This window comes from Gasterosteus aculeatus, chromosome 10, assembly GCF_964276395.1.
Source record: "Gasterosteus aculeatus chromosome 10, fGasAcu3.hap1.1, whole genome shotgun sequence".
NCBI classification, from domain to species: Eukaryota; Metazoa; Chordata; class Actinopteri; order Perciformes; family Gasterosteidae; genus Gasterosteus; species Gasterosteus aculeatus.
In genome coordinates this window covers 9,675,594-9,689,022 of record NC_135697.1, presented here as the reverse complement: position 1 = coordinate 9,689,022, position 13,429 = coordinate 9,675,594, and the positions used below count along the sequence as shown (strand labels likewise).

The 13,429-nt window shown below is 45.9% G+C and overlaps 2 protein-coding genes across 2 annotated transcripts; one reads left to right on the top strand and one right to left on the bottom strand.

Annotated features, from left to right (window-relative positions):
• Nucleotides 1-959: 959 nt before the first annotated feature.
• fkbp9 (FKBP prolyl isomerase 9) lies at nt 960-8,228 on the bottom strand. Its single transcript, XM_040188535.2, has 10 exons — nt 7,756-8,228; nt 6,714-6,859; nt 5,482-5,671; nt 5,252-5,397; nt 4,628-4,817; nt 3,868-4,013; nt 3,469-3,658; nt 3,046-3,191; nt 2,618-2,781; nt 960-2,503 (listed from the first exon to the last, which is right to left on the bottom strand). The coding sequence occupies exons 1-10, from the start codon at nt 7,956-7,958 to the stop codon at nt 2,324-2,326; spliced, it is 1,701 nt and encodes a 566-aa protein (XP_040044469.1). The 5' UTR covers nt 7,959-8,228; the 3' UTR covers nt 960-2,323.
• On the top strand, nt 8,033-12,829 carry crtap (cartilage associated protein). The gene is made up of 8 exons (XM_040188536.2): nt 8,033-8,418; nt 8,918-9,553; nt 10,124-10,273; nt 11,079-11,250; nt 11,431-11,559; nt 11,643-11,788; nt 11,960-12,043; nt 12,424-12,829. The coding sequence occupies exons 1-8, from the start codon at nt 8,197-8,199 to the stop codon at nt 12,499-12,501; spliced, it is 1,617 nt and encodes a 538-aa protein (XP_040044470.2). The 5' UTR covers nt 8,033-8,196; the 3' UTR covers nt 12,502-12,829.
• Nucleotides 12,830-13,429: the final 600 nt, after the last annotated feature.

The following is a 13,429-nucleotide window of genomic DNA, read 5'->3' as shown; positions in this document are numbered from 1 at the left end:
TGCTCATGTAAGTTAAACTGAGACCAAGATCAGAATTAGTTTCCCCATTGTTCATCTTGTAATGGTAAAATATGTTATATCACATATTTTATGGTAAAAGAGGGATAATTGTCTGTATTGAAGTTTAATGTGTGAAAAGCATAATGATTCAAAAGTTTCGGTGAGTCAACATGCTCTCCCACACACAACCCTTGCAAAAAGGAACAGCCTGCTCCAACAGCTTCCACTTTACCCGTCTCGTCTGCTTTGCAAGTTTCACAAGCTAGTTCCATATGTATCAGTGGGCCACTGGCCACTATGAGTGACCTTCTTGTGTGTGTATAAACGCTCAGTGCTTTGACTGCTCGGAGACGCCGTCTCCACAGAGCACTGTGATACGTGCTCGTGTATTCGGCCTCTCGCTTGCAAGCAATAAACTAGTAACATGAAATATTTCACAAAAAACAAAGGCTTACGACATCAGATGATGAGGATGTATTTACTGATTATATGATGATGATTTTGACCGGTGCCAAAGGAAGGACGTGGGTGCAATGAAAAATGTGCTTTGCCGAGACAACAATAAATAGGCTATTGTGTAGCAAGTCTAAATTACCGAAGTCCCCAAAGAGCATAAGGAGAGATAAAGCAGCGGTCTTAAGTGGAGATATTGATGAGACACTTGGCTTTTTATTTTTGAAACTTCAGCCAGGTGGTTATCTCGGGCCCTGGTAAGAAATTGACCTCCATCACTGAGCTAAATGAACACACAAATGACATGTTGAGATATTAAACATAATCCTCAGAAACTGTGACATAAACTCGCATTGCTCATAAAAAAACATTGATAAAAAAACTGTGAAGAAGACGGAAGAAATAAAAACCGTAAGTATGAGGAGTTTACTTAAAACGCTTAAACCAGCCTGAAAACATGACAATGCTTTTGGTCAAATTAAAAGTAGACAGACTCAATCTAGGCGTATAGTTAGATGAGGTCATTTAATCATTTGTGTAGACATTTTCAGCAACAAACCTCAACATTCTCCTGAATAAAAAAGTAAAACAAAAAGCAACAATTACACTTTTTCACAAACGCACACAGAATCTTAAATTGTATCCCGATGTCGACATTTGTACGCAGAAAAACCAAGCAATACAACAACTCGATTGATTGAAAGACTCCAACGCCCAGTGATTTTAGGATTTGTGACCTTTCACTGGTATTTTGGATGATTGAACACTGAATGCATCCTCACATTAAAAAGGTATCAGCGGTCAACCATGTTAATAAAATATCATTCTAACTTCTAGCTCTCAATCAATAAACTAGTCAGACAAAACATCAACAACAATAAATGTCACAATGGAGCTTTCAATGCAGGTATTGTGGAGTGAGGCCTCAGTTTGTTCTTTCACACTTTTGCACCCTTCAAAATAAAAAACAGGTGTTACGTAACACAAGACAAAAAATAACAAGAGTGGAGGTAAAAATAAACCGTCATCATTAACCTCGGATGAGTCCTTCCAATATTTAGTTCTGAATAGTGTGGAAATGTCTTGTATCTCCTGTAAATGCATGATGGGATAAAAATGCTTTATGAAAAATTATAAATCGTACAAGTAGTCTGGAAGACAGTCTGCCTTAGCATGTGTTTCTCAGTGACCCCGGAGGGTCAACAGAAGGTATATTGGGACCTAAGTCCTGCATTCTCTCTGTAAGAATGTGACTATATCATGATTTGTGTATGACAAATGTTGTTCAGCAGCTATCTTTGGAATGAAAAGGAGATGACGAGACTGAGCAGCATGCTTTTAAACGCCCATGGCGCCCAGCTAGGAAAGAAGCGATGCCTTTACATCAACTCTTAACCAAACCCAGAGCCAGCAGCGCTCCCGTTTGAATCTGTCAGACATAAGCATGTTTCAACCAATGAGAGGCAACTACGCCCACATGGTGAAACGTATAAAACTTGTGTTCGAGGTTCTCTGGCGGGAAGCATAGACCGCAGTGGACTGTTCATTGTCAAAGCCCGGGAAGCCTCTGCATCAAAACTTCTATATTAAAACCACTGGAGTTCTTCGTCCTGGCCTAAAAGCTTTTGAACACAACAGTACTCAAAATAATCTCATTCCTAAACCTTCACGCATTCCTCTCACCTCCCTTTTAAAAGCCAAGACTTCCTTCGAACATCATCCAATTCTTCCAAATTGAAAATTGGATTACTTTTCACACACTTGCGACCCCGTCTCTCTTTCTCTCTACTCTACCACCCGCATGTGTGTAACAACGCCGCCCTCCGACCCTCCCGCCGTCACCCTGATCTGCGTTTCGCACTCAGTCCCGTCATAGTTCGTCGTGGGAGACGTCCTCGTCCGCTTTGAGCTTGAACTCCGCCTCCGTGATCTTTCCGTCTCCGTCGCGGTCTTGGTTGGAGAACATGTTGTCAATGATGCGATACGGGTCGAAGCCGGGAGCCAGGCGGCCTTTGCCCTCGTTCACCTGCTTCATGATGTAGTCGGTGAACTGCGGGAGCCAAAAAGGCAGAGGGTGGGGTACATTTGTGATGAGTGGACAGCTGCAAACAGGGAGAAAAAATGTCTGAAGATGTCCCAGATGTTGCGGGAGGTCGTCACGTACCTCGGAGGGCTCCACCTCTTTGTTCTGGTCTTTGTCCATCTCGGTGAAGAGGTCGTTTGACACATCGTCGTTCCAGATGAACATGTAGCCTTCGGGAAGCCCGTCCTCCATTTCCACCAGTTCGATGTCGAACACCAGCACGGCGCTCCCTGGAACTTCGTCAACTACACACACACATGGAATTAGCTTGCTGGAGCTACAGTGGTTGACACTTAAATGTGCTGTGAAAGGAGTTACCTTGCTGTCCCCAGCAAGGTAAACTTTTCCTTTACCCATCGGTGTTACTGATACTATACTGTTACCTCAACAAAAGAGGGTTTATGGTAGTTTATGAGTTAAACATGGTATCTCAAAATGGAATGGAATGGAAATGGGGAAACAGCTGGTCCCCATCAGACTCCGGCTAACTGCTTGCGTGTGTGACTTACGGACTCCTCGCTCCCCGTAGCCCAGGTGAGGAGGAATAACAAGGTGCCTTTTCTCGCCCACACACATGTCCATCAGTCCCACCTCCATCCCCGGGACTACCTGGTTGGCTCCCAGGACGACGTTGTAGGTCTTTCCATAATTATATCTGAAACAAATTGATACCAAGTAAAGCAGAGGCACACACATATCATGTTAGTTTCGACAGTGTCCTTCTTACTGCCTCTAAACATCTATGAATTGAATCACAATAGCGCCCCCAAGGGACATTGAGCTTTGAAATAACAGATCTTAGGAAACGTTTGGGACACCTATAACCGGTGAGGAACTTTCAACACTTAATCTGAAATTATGCAAATCTTCTCCTCAACTGAAGAGTTTGGTTTTGCAGCAGTCCGGAAAGCGTCTCACAGATGTTCACTCACGTGGAGTCGATGGATGAGCCGTCCATCAGAGACGCGTTGTAGTGGTATTTGACAAAGTCTCCCTTCTTTGTTTTCTTTTCACACTCCTCCGGCTTGTGAGTGACGTTGACCACGGCGTTGTCCGACGGGTTGTGGAAGTCGATGATGTGAACGTCAAACACCAGGACGGCCGAACCGGGGATCTTAGAGCCTGGGAGATACATGGAAATGGTTATGAGATGATTACTGGACATACACTGAGAAACTGACTAATAATCTGCATAAATATATATATACATTATATATAGATGGCCTGCAAGAAGAAACAGTTTTGTGCTTGCTCATTTTGGCATTCAGTAGTGTGGATATTTTTATGATAGAGGAATCTAACCATTCACACACACACACACACACACACACCTGTGCCCTCCTCTCCGTAGCCGAGATGTGGCGGGATGGTGACGGTGCGTCTCTCTCCGATACAGACTCCAATCAGGCCCTCGTCCATGCCGGCGATCACGTAGCCTCGACCCACGTAGGTGTCATAGGTACGATTACGAGAGTAGCTGTGGATCAGAAAATATTGAATTGTTATCTTCAGTCGGAGATATAAAAATAGTTTGTCATATCATAAATTGAGATGTAATTTAGATCACATATACAGTTAGAGCACATTTGAACATCACTTAACTAAATGTGAAACGTGAAAAACAGGAATGTAGGAGTCCTGAGAAATCCATGAAACCACTGTGATTGAGCTGTGTTTGTTTTGGTGGATGCATTGGTGTTTTTGGCTGACACACACATACAGAATGATGAGCATCAATTATTTGCTTGATATATTTCCTGTCATCCTAGCAGAGATTTTCTAAAGCGACAGCCAGGAATAAAAAATGTCATTGATACTCTACACGGATTAGAGAGGATCTCTACTTGGTCTGAACTAACAAAGTCTGTTAACGGAAGCAGCGGATAGAACCGTCTGAGCTATTGACAGGATGCACCACGAGTCCTGCAGACAACAACGTTTCAGTTCACCTCCCACAACTTCTTCAGCGACGCTGCCACTCTGAGGCCACTTTAAGAACAACAGATACTAAACATTCATTTCTCATTTATAACCAAATCTACCACAAGCTTTTTCTGCCTGGTTAACACGATGAAGACTAAACACACACACCTGGAATCAAAGAATGTCCCATCGAGGAGGCTGCCGTTATAGTGGTAGCGTACAAAGTCTCCGGCAACGGACTTCCTCGTGCAGGACTCGGGTACCATCTGATTGGTCACTGCGATCCCGTCTCTGGGGTTGTGGAGGTCCAGGAGAACCACATCAAAGACCAGGGACGCCTGTCCTGGGATGTCACTCCCTGAAGCGGGAAGATAGAAGGGTTCAGGAACTACAAAATATTGATTCATTTTGTACGGTACTTTTTGAAATATCTGGCGATAAGGGATTCATCAAAAGTGACCAGTGTCTCCCTCATATTGGATTTTTTATATCTTACTTTTTATTGTTGGAAGTTATTCCAATATGTTAATTAAATATATTGAAAGTAATGAATAGAAATACTGTATAAAGAAATAAAAAAGTATTATAAGGGAATATTTCTATTGTGAGTCATTATTTCCTTTTCTCTGGGAATAAATGGATGAGAGGATTGATGTCTTTATGTGTGTAAACAGAAAGATACTGACAGCTGCTGGTTAACTTGTCTTTGGACAAAGACTGAAAACAAAGTAAAAGTGTATCTGGGGAAGTTTGACACGCAAACATACGAGTGAAGAAATTGCCCGTTCTCACCGTCTCCGTTCTCTCCGTATCCAAGGGACGGCGGCATCGTGATGATGCGTCTCTCTCCAACGCACATTCCCAAAAGGCCCTGATCCATACCAGCGATCAGCCACCCAATCCCAACGTACGTGTCATAGGTGCGCATACGGGTGTGGCTGCAACAAACCGGGGGTGGGGGGGGTTACATATATGTGTTTGTATTTGTCTGTGTGAGTGAGGGACTATTGCACGGGACAAACCTGGAGTCAAAGAGAGTGCCGTCCAACAAGGTGCCGTTGTAGTGGTAGCGAATGTAGTCGGACACCTCGACCTTCCTGGAGCAGTTTGAGGGTGTGTGGTAGGTTTTGATCTGGACGCCGTCCTCCGGGTTCCACACGTCGAGCAGCAGGACGTCGAAATGGAGGATGGAGTCTGCAGGGATGATGTCCCCTGGAGGGGTAAAGAGGAAGATCAAGTCAGCACGCCGTGCTTTGTGATCTGAATCTCTTCCATCAATCACTCTCACAACGGAACGTGGCAGTGTGATGTTTAAAATCATTATTTGTTCCTTCCTTTCTGCACGTGGAAACGTGCCCTGTAGCCTCGTCCTGCACAGTCTGTCCACTCACCAGCATCTCAAACGTGAGCACGAGTCCCTGCCTTTAGAGTCTTCATAGCTCAACCAACATACAGCAGACGGATATGGTGAAGAGGGTGAAGCTTAGGCGGTGGGAGTAGGGGGAAGGCGGGGGAAGAGCGCAAAGAATGTGTGGCCGGCGGCCTTTCAACCTTCACGTCAGGCCTCTTTCCAGTTAAATCTCCATCTACCTCCTCCAAATGCTGCCCTCTATATTGTCCTCTCTCCTAACTAAACTTCTCTCTGATACAGACTTGTTTTTACCTGCCCGCACACGTCCCTCCTCCCCTCCGTTCTGTCCCTTTATCCAAATATTTCATTCTCTTTACAAGTAAACAAGAGCGTCTACATTTTATATTCTCATCACTGCAGTCACAAGTAAATATATCAAGATTCTGTGAAACAAACACTCTCAGATTTCTACACGTTTGTAAAAAGGAGGAAGATTTGTAAAGTTTATCTTGCATCCGTTAATGCTCTGACATCTACAGTGTAGTTACTACCGGCTGAAAAAGCATCTTCCTCTGACCGGCTTCCTGGTTTGACATCATTAAACATGGACGCTTAGGAGCAGCCCACTTCCTCTCCCTGCTGCGACTCACTCTGGTACAACTCAATATGTTACTTTCCTGCAGAGTCATTTTTGTCCCTCCTGCTCTCGCTACTGTCCCACCAAATTCCTCTCGTTGTTTATCGTCAGGCTTGCCGGGCGCCGTACTCTCTCTCGTCTGCGTGTTTACAATGACTCCCCGGAGGAATGAACACACGTGTTGGACAACGTTTTATATTCTGTCCTGCCTGATTCAGGACACTCAGCCAGGACAGTGCCTATGAGGCAGGAAGTTGAATACACACCGTATCCCTGTTTCCCATACGCCAGTTGAGGTGGGATCTTGACCAGGCTTCTCTGGTTGACACACATCCCCACCAGAGCTTTGTCCATCCCTGCAATCAGCTGCTTCTTGCCAACAAACACATTGTAGGTGCTGCCACGGTCGTAGCTGGAACACATAAAAACAGTATTGTATGTACTTGTAAGGACAGGAACGACTCTTTTATATAGCTGCATACAAACAATTTACAATGCTGCTAAAGTGGTTTCACCACTGACAGTTTTTGTTAAGATTTATCCACAGGGACTGAAAATGGAGTATTAACGTGTCTTGTGCAAATTATGCTGTCATTTTGTCCCTGCACACATGTTCTATAGGATGTGAGATCTAAACGTCACCATCTTCCTTTGATGTTCTGAGATCAAACACACATAATCCTGGTAAGATACAAATGACAAGATTTTGCTTTAATTTTGAATATATATATATATATATATAATATATATATATATATATATATATATATATATATATATGAGCAAAGGGGGTCCTCTACAAGACAAGGTCATAAAGTTAGCCAACACCGTACTGCATACTTTAGTGCAGACTGTGCTGTTCATCAATTGACTGAACAAAAAATGAATCTTTGGCTTTTGGGCCCTCGGGGGTCAACGAGGCTCCCAAAGTGGAGATCAGGCACCTTCAGATATCCTGGAAGCAGGTAGCCCCGTGAGCAAGAGGACTTGGGGTTTCAATAAATCCGGTGTGATCAAGCATATATTTATAATAATAATAATACGTTAGTAGCAGGGAAACTGCACCGGATCAAACAGGGGCCTACGGTTACAGTCCTGTGGTTATGAAAAGCCTGCGGGGCCCTTGGGCTTAGCATACATGGATTCAGCGTTCAGGCAGCTTGCCTGCGTGGCTCACAAGGGCGAACCACCGAACGCGCACTTTTACGCATCGCGCACGCCAATTCCCAGCGTGCACCCGCGTCTGCTGTGCACGGACCGACCGAGAAGTGAGGGAATATAAACGATCTCCCCCCGCGTGACACTCACCTCGAGTCGAACTTCTTGCCGTCCGGAAACATGCCGTTGTAGTGGTACCTGACATAATCGCCCACTTTGACTGCGCGCACACACTGCTCTGGCACGAAAGTTTTCTCAATTAAGATGTCGTCTAACGGTACCGGAGGCGCGTCGCAGGCGGCGAACGCCACCAGAACCGACAGATACAGCATGCCCTGCACGCACTGGGTCATTTTCACTGGCGACGGAACCCTCGGACGATGGAGATAATGGGATCTGTGCTGGCTCACTGTTGACCGCCGGTTTCCTCTACTCCGACTTGGATAGAAGTCCTAACCCCCCCGAAGTTCCCAGAGCTGGCACGACCACGTGTCAAGCCAGACGAAACGGTAGAACTTCCGGTTGAAATGTAACGCTCAGAAGCCGATTTCTTTACGTATCATCTCTATTTTTAATTACGCACAGCTATACATGTCTGGACATATACCACAGGCGATGCCTCTGGGAGACACGAACAAGTGCGAACCAATCTTCGATGGCGTGTTGGGCTTTTATTTTGAAATTTCACTCGTACATGTCCTTTCGCATCCGGCCTCTCTCCCGTTGCGTGGACGCCCTCTGGGGTTGAACGGGGTAGTTTTGGGCACCACGTATTGCTCCTGCGCAGTGAAGCCCCTGATATGTGTCAACGTGGTAACGTAATTAGGGGTCTCCCCCCTCACACACACACACACACACACACACACACACACACACACACACACACACGGACCCATTGAAATCCCAACGATGCACAAAAATATTGTATAACAAGTTAATACGAGCAGAACACATAGCATGTGTGTAGATGACGTTCCACGTTGATCCCCATTGGTGTGCAGGGGGGGTTCAGCCCTGTGAGGGGTGAGGGGGTGAGGAGGGGGGACTGAACAGGAATGTCTCTACGTGGCAGTGGGAGGGTCCCGTCGTCCTCTCCCTGCAGGGGTTTAATTGTTGACGCAGAGGAGACGAGTTTTAATAAAGAGTAATGTACTCTTGGTCCTTCCTGAAGTTTAAAAAATAAATCCGTTATTTATACGTAGAACTGGGTTTCCTCCCTCTGCCGTGTTAGTTAAAGTAAAAAGAAAGTTATATTCTCTGTCAGGTTGCTACAGGAGCAGTGATTTGTTGTGTGTGCGTGTCTGTGTTTTAGTGGGAGGAGCAGCTCCACCCGCTGCAGCAGCCGTTCCAACCTGGCGCCCCCGGGGGTGGGGAAGCTTCGCCCGGATACGTCGTGGAACTTGAGGCGGTCCTAAACACACGCACACACGCTCACAACTCCCGCAGTCCACCATTAAACTTGGAAGAACTAACAAAAAAAAAGATGGCACCTTCCGCTTCTTCCCGACTCTTCTCGGCGCTCGTGCTCGCGGTCCTTTCCATCTCCGCGGTGAACTCGCAGTACGAGAAGTACAGCTTCAGGAGTTTCCCCCGGCACGAGCTGATGCCGCTGGAGTCCGCGTACAAGTACGCGCTGGACCAGTACACCGGCGAGAAGTGGAAGGAGACGGTGGAGTACATGGAGGTGTCGCTGCGGCTCTACCGGCTGCTGCGGGACAGCGAGGCCTTCTGCAACCTCAACTGCAGCTCCGTCCGCCTGGAGGACGAGCAGAAGTTCGCCGAGTTCCCGGAGCTGCGGGCGTTCGGCAACGTGATGAAGAGGGCGCAGTGCCTGAAGCGCTGCAAGCAGGGGCTGCCCGCCTTCAGGCAGACCCTGCCCAGCCGGGACACCGTCGTGGAGTTCGAGGAGAGAGAGCCGTACAAGTACCTGCAGTACGCCTACTTCAAAGTGAGTGTCGGACACGTGTTTTGTTTTTTTGTTTTTATATCGACGGTTCCGAGCCGCGGTCGTGCTCGTGGTTATGCGTGTTTGTTTGTTGCGTTGTGACGTCACCTGCGTGCCACGGATGCACAGGTCCGTTGGAGCTGGTACTTTGGTTTTGCCCGGCAGGACGTCCTGGGCCGTCTTGTCCTCCCGATTTAGAAGTAGTTGAAAGGCCAAAAAAATAAGCCTATAACTGGTCATCATCTCTGTGAGGGAACCAAGTTCGGAATCCCGGTTCATTTAGTGTGAAGGGTTGGAGAAATAATTGGGCCTAAAGTCAGGCTTCTGTTTCCATGGAAACCGAGGTGAGGCAGGTTATGATTAAAAACCGTATATACTTATTTGTTTGGACTTTACCTGATAATCGACAAAACAAACATTCATTTCTAATAGTCTTTCAATCAGTTATTCTGTAATTATTTATGAATAATCAAGACCTTTTAACAACTCCATAGTGTACCACAGTTGTATCATTTTCTCAACTAATATGTACAAGAGAGCCGCTGCTTTCAGTGTTTCTTTATTTCCCCCCAGTCTGACAACCTGGCCAAGGCGGTGTCTGCTGCCCACACCTTCCTGCTGAAACACCCGAATGATGAGATGATGCAGAGGAACATGGCTTACTACAAGAGTCTGCCTGGAGCCGACGAACACCTCAAAGACCTGGAGACCAAATCCTATGAGGTGCACGCAGACGCACACGGACACACAACCATGCTCTCGTCTTTGTTAAGCCATATAAATATACACAGACCACCCTCTCATTAGCTCGGTGGGCGTGCGGGTGGAGTTGCAGCCTGTGGTGAGCTGGCTGGCCACATCATTGGGGAGAGTCATTCATAGACACCAGCGCTTCCCAAAATAGGGTCTGCGGTTCGCTAGTGGTTCTTGACAGGGCTTGATAATGTTGCCCAGACTAAGCAAAAAAAAAATAAGCAGAAATGCACTAAATACTGCGACCAGAATCTGATCTGAGGTTTTGACATCAGAAATATTATGGCCATTTGTGGCCACAAGTACAAAACCTCTCTGCAGAGACACCGGCCACCGACCTTTTGAAACCAAAAGTGGAGCGACATCCTCCACCTAATAAACGAGGCTGAGCCCGGTGCAAGAATTGATCAAAGTCATCCTTCTGACGATGGACAGTTTTCAGGATGGTTTCACAACAAATGGCAAGATTAACATTTTCAAATACCACGGCGCCAACATTAACGACAATCAACTTTTCAAGAAACAATGCAAAAATAATTTGCGACATTTTTAAGGTTGAAATGTCAGAACGTTCATTCTGTGAGGTCTCAGAGGAAAACACGGCGGGGAGTATGAGGGAGTATCAAGGTCAGAGGTCAGAGAAGCATGACGGATCATTAGCAATGCCAGTGGCTTTAATGAGAAAGGGAAGTTTAACCTTGTGGAGCGCTTCAGTAATGCAATCATGTCCGCCATAAACAATATTGCCCGTTTGTGTTTGTGTGTGTTATTGCAGACCCTGTTTGTGCGCGCAGTGCGGGCGTACAACGGAGAGAACTTCCGTACCTCGGTGTCCGACATGGAGCTGTCCCTGCGTGATTTCTTCAAGGTGTATGACGAGTGTCTGGCGGCGTCGGAGGGCCCCAGGGACGTGAAGGATTTTAAAGATTTCTACCCCTCCATAGCCGGTCAGTTCACGTGTAGCCGGCTACCTCTGTTCCTTCTCTCCATCTATACCTGCCTTCAAAATCCCAACTTTTTGCATCTGTCTTCTTGATGTGATTTAATTAACCTTTTTATCCAACACTTTCTACTTATGCCTAAACAGAATCTATTTTTCATCGCATCATAACATTTCTCCTCCTCAGATCACTACATTGAGGTCCTCGACAGGAAAGTGAAGTGTGAAAGTGAGCTGACACCTGTCGTAGGGGGCTTTGTGGTGGAGAATTTTGTGGCCACCATGTACCACTACCTGCAGTTTGCCTATTACAAATGTAGGTACGGCAAGTTGTCCCAACGGCTGCTGCGTCACGATGGCTGAATTCTCTGGATTAAGTCGTGTAATCTTGTTTTTCAGTGAATGACCTGAAGAACGCAGTGCCGTGTGCAGCCAGCTACGTGCTCTTTGATCCCAACGATGAAGTGATGAAGAATAACGTGGCCTATTACCAGTTCCACAAAAGCCGCTGGGAGCTGACGGAGGAGGACTTCCTCCCCAGAGCTGTGAGACATGTCAATGACTACAAACGCCATGCACTTAATTCCCTTTAGATATAAAAAAGTCACTCCATGTTGGTGAGATTTGGGGGACGGATCCAGTCTGTCTTTGTCCTCTATTTTGTGTCTTCTGTTCCCTATGACGCATGTTTTACCTGCTGTGTGTGTCTGCCACAGGAGGCCCTGCGGTTCTACAATCAGACCACCATGCAGCTACAGATGTTGGAGTTCTCCAGGCAGCGCCTTGTGAGCGACGATGAGGTGAGCGCCCATGTGTACACATTGTTTGTGTGTTAGTGTGTTAGCATCGACGGCTCCATCCTTGAGTCATTTTTGAAAATGATGGATTCTTCAGTCTGATCACATGACGCCCTGCAGTACAAACCGGGCTCTGTGTTCATCAAGCTGCAACGTCACAGACGGCCATCGGGTGGCAGCAAGACATTTCTTTAAATTCCTACGACGCAGCACCGGCCTGTCGGGTTTAAACCAGGATTCCGTGCTGTCAGTTCTGGGCTGTTATCTCTTTAGTTATGCCAGGTGACATATCCCCAATGGAACTGTGAGTCAGATGTTTAATGTGCGTGCTCTTCAAACAGACCCTCCTGAATTCCATTTGTTTCTCCTTCGTGCGTCTGCAGGGGGAGGTGCTGGAGTTTATAGACGAATTCCTGGATGAAGACGAATTTCCCAAATTGGAAATACCACCGAAACACTGAAAGACTCGCAAAGAAACGGCACCAACACCCCCCCACCCCACCTTCTTCCAGTTTGTATTTATTGTGTTTTGCAAGAGGCTGTGATTGGTCACTGTGTTTGTACCTGCAGAGCCGCATCCTGAATATGTTTTTACTTCCAGTTTTGTCCACTAAACATCTAGTTCAGTGGTATGGACATAGTAGCAAACCGATTTAAACATAATGATGTTAATAAAGATAGAAATATTTTTACTTACTGTTATATGGCTACGTTCCTCCACTGTGAATCATGTATGTTGTCAGCCAATGAAATGATAATAAAACTCGACAAACATGTGTTTCCAGTAAAGTACAGTGTGTTATGGTACTACAGCTGCTGGTGACGGGGATGTGATGGGTTTGCGAGTAACATCTATTTAGTCGAGGACTGCAGCTATAACTGTGAGTAAGTAACAGTAGGCTTATGTTTTTTGTTCATGAAATGACAAATGAAATTGTCTGGTATTTGTGCTTGAAGAACAAAAAAAGTAATTAATTTATCAATTGAATAATATTCTGTTTCAGTCTATTACTATTTGACGAGAGATCTATACAGCAAAGATGGCTATGAGCCCTGTCTGTTCTGAGCACGGAGACATCCAGAAAAAACACAGAGTTGTTTAATAATGTTTGAACATTGAGTCTCTGTGCAGTTTTTCACACGGTGATGTAAAAACCCCACAGGGGAAAATTCTTGCTGTGTTACTGTTCGTCTCTCTCTGACTCTGCGTTCTCATTTCTCTGCTGCCTCTATTCAGCCGTCCCTTTACATTCCCACGTTTTCTCCCTTTGCCAATGCTTTCCTTTCATCTGACCTCTCTTTAAACATTCTACTTTGTTTAAAAAAAGACATTTTTGGAAACATCACACAGAAATGGGGGAGAGCAGCAGGCAGGGGTGGGTTAGGTAA

Excerpts from the sequence above, each read along its gene's own strand:
- fkbp9 (XM_040188535.2), bottom strand. The coding sequence starts at position 7,958 with ATGACCCAGTGCGTGCAGGGCATGCTGTATCTGTCGGTTCTGGTGGCG. Across the intron at positions 6,860-7,755 it reads GGCAAGAAGTTCGACTCGAG|CTACGACCGTGGCAGCACCT; the intron begins GTGAGTGTCACG and ends TATGTGTTCCAG. Across the intron at positions 5,672-6,713 it reads GTATGGGAAACAGGGATACG|GGGACATCATCCCTGCAGAC; the intron begins GTGTGTATTCAA and ends TTACCCCTCCAG.
- crtap (XM_040188536.2), top strand. The coding sequence starts at position 8,197 with ATGTCTGGACATATACCACAGGCGATGCCTCTGGGAGACACGAACAAG. Across the intron at positions 11,560-11,642 it reads GCAGTTTGCCTATTACAAAT|TGAATGACCTGAAGAACGCA; the intron begins GTAGGTACGGCA and ends CTTGTTTTTCAG. Across the intron at positions 12,044-12,423 it reads GCCTTGTGAGCGACGATGAG|GGGGAGGTGCTGGAGTTTAT; the intron begins GTGAGCGCCCAT and ends GTGCGTCTGCAG.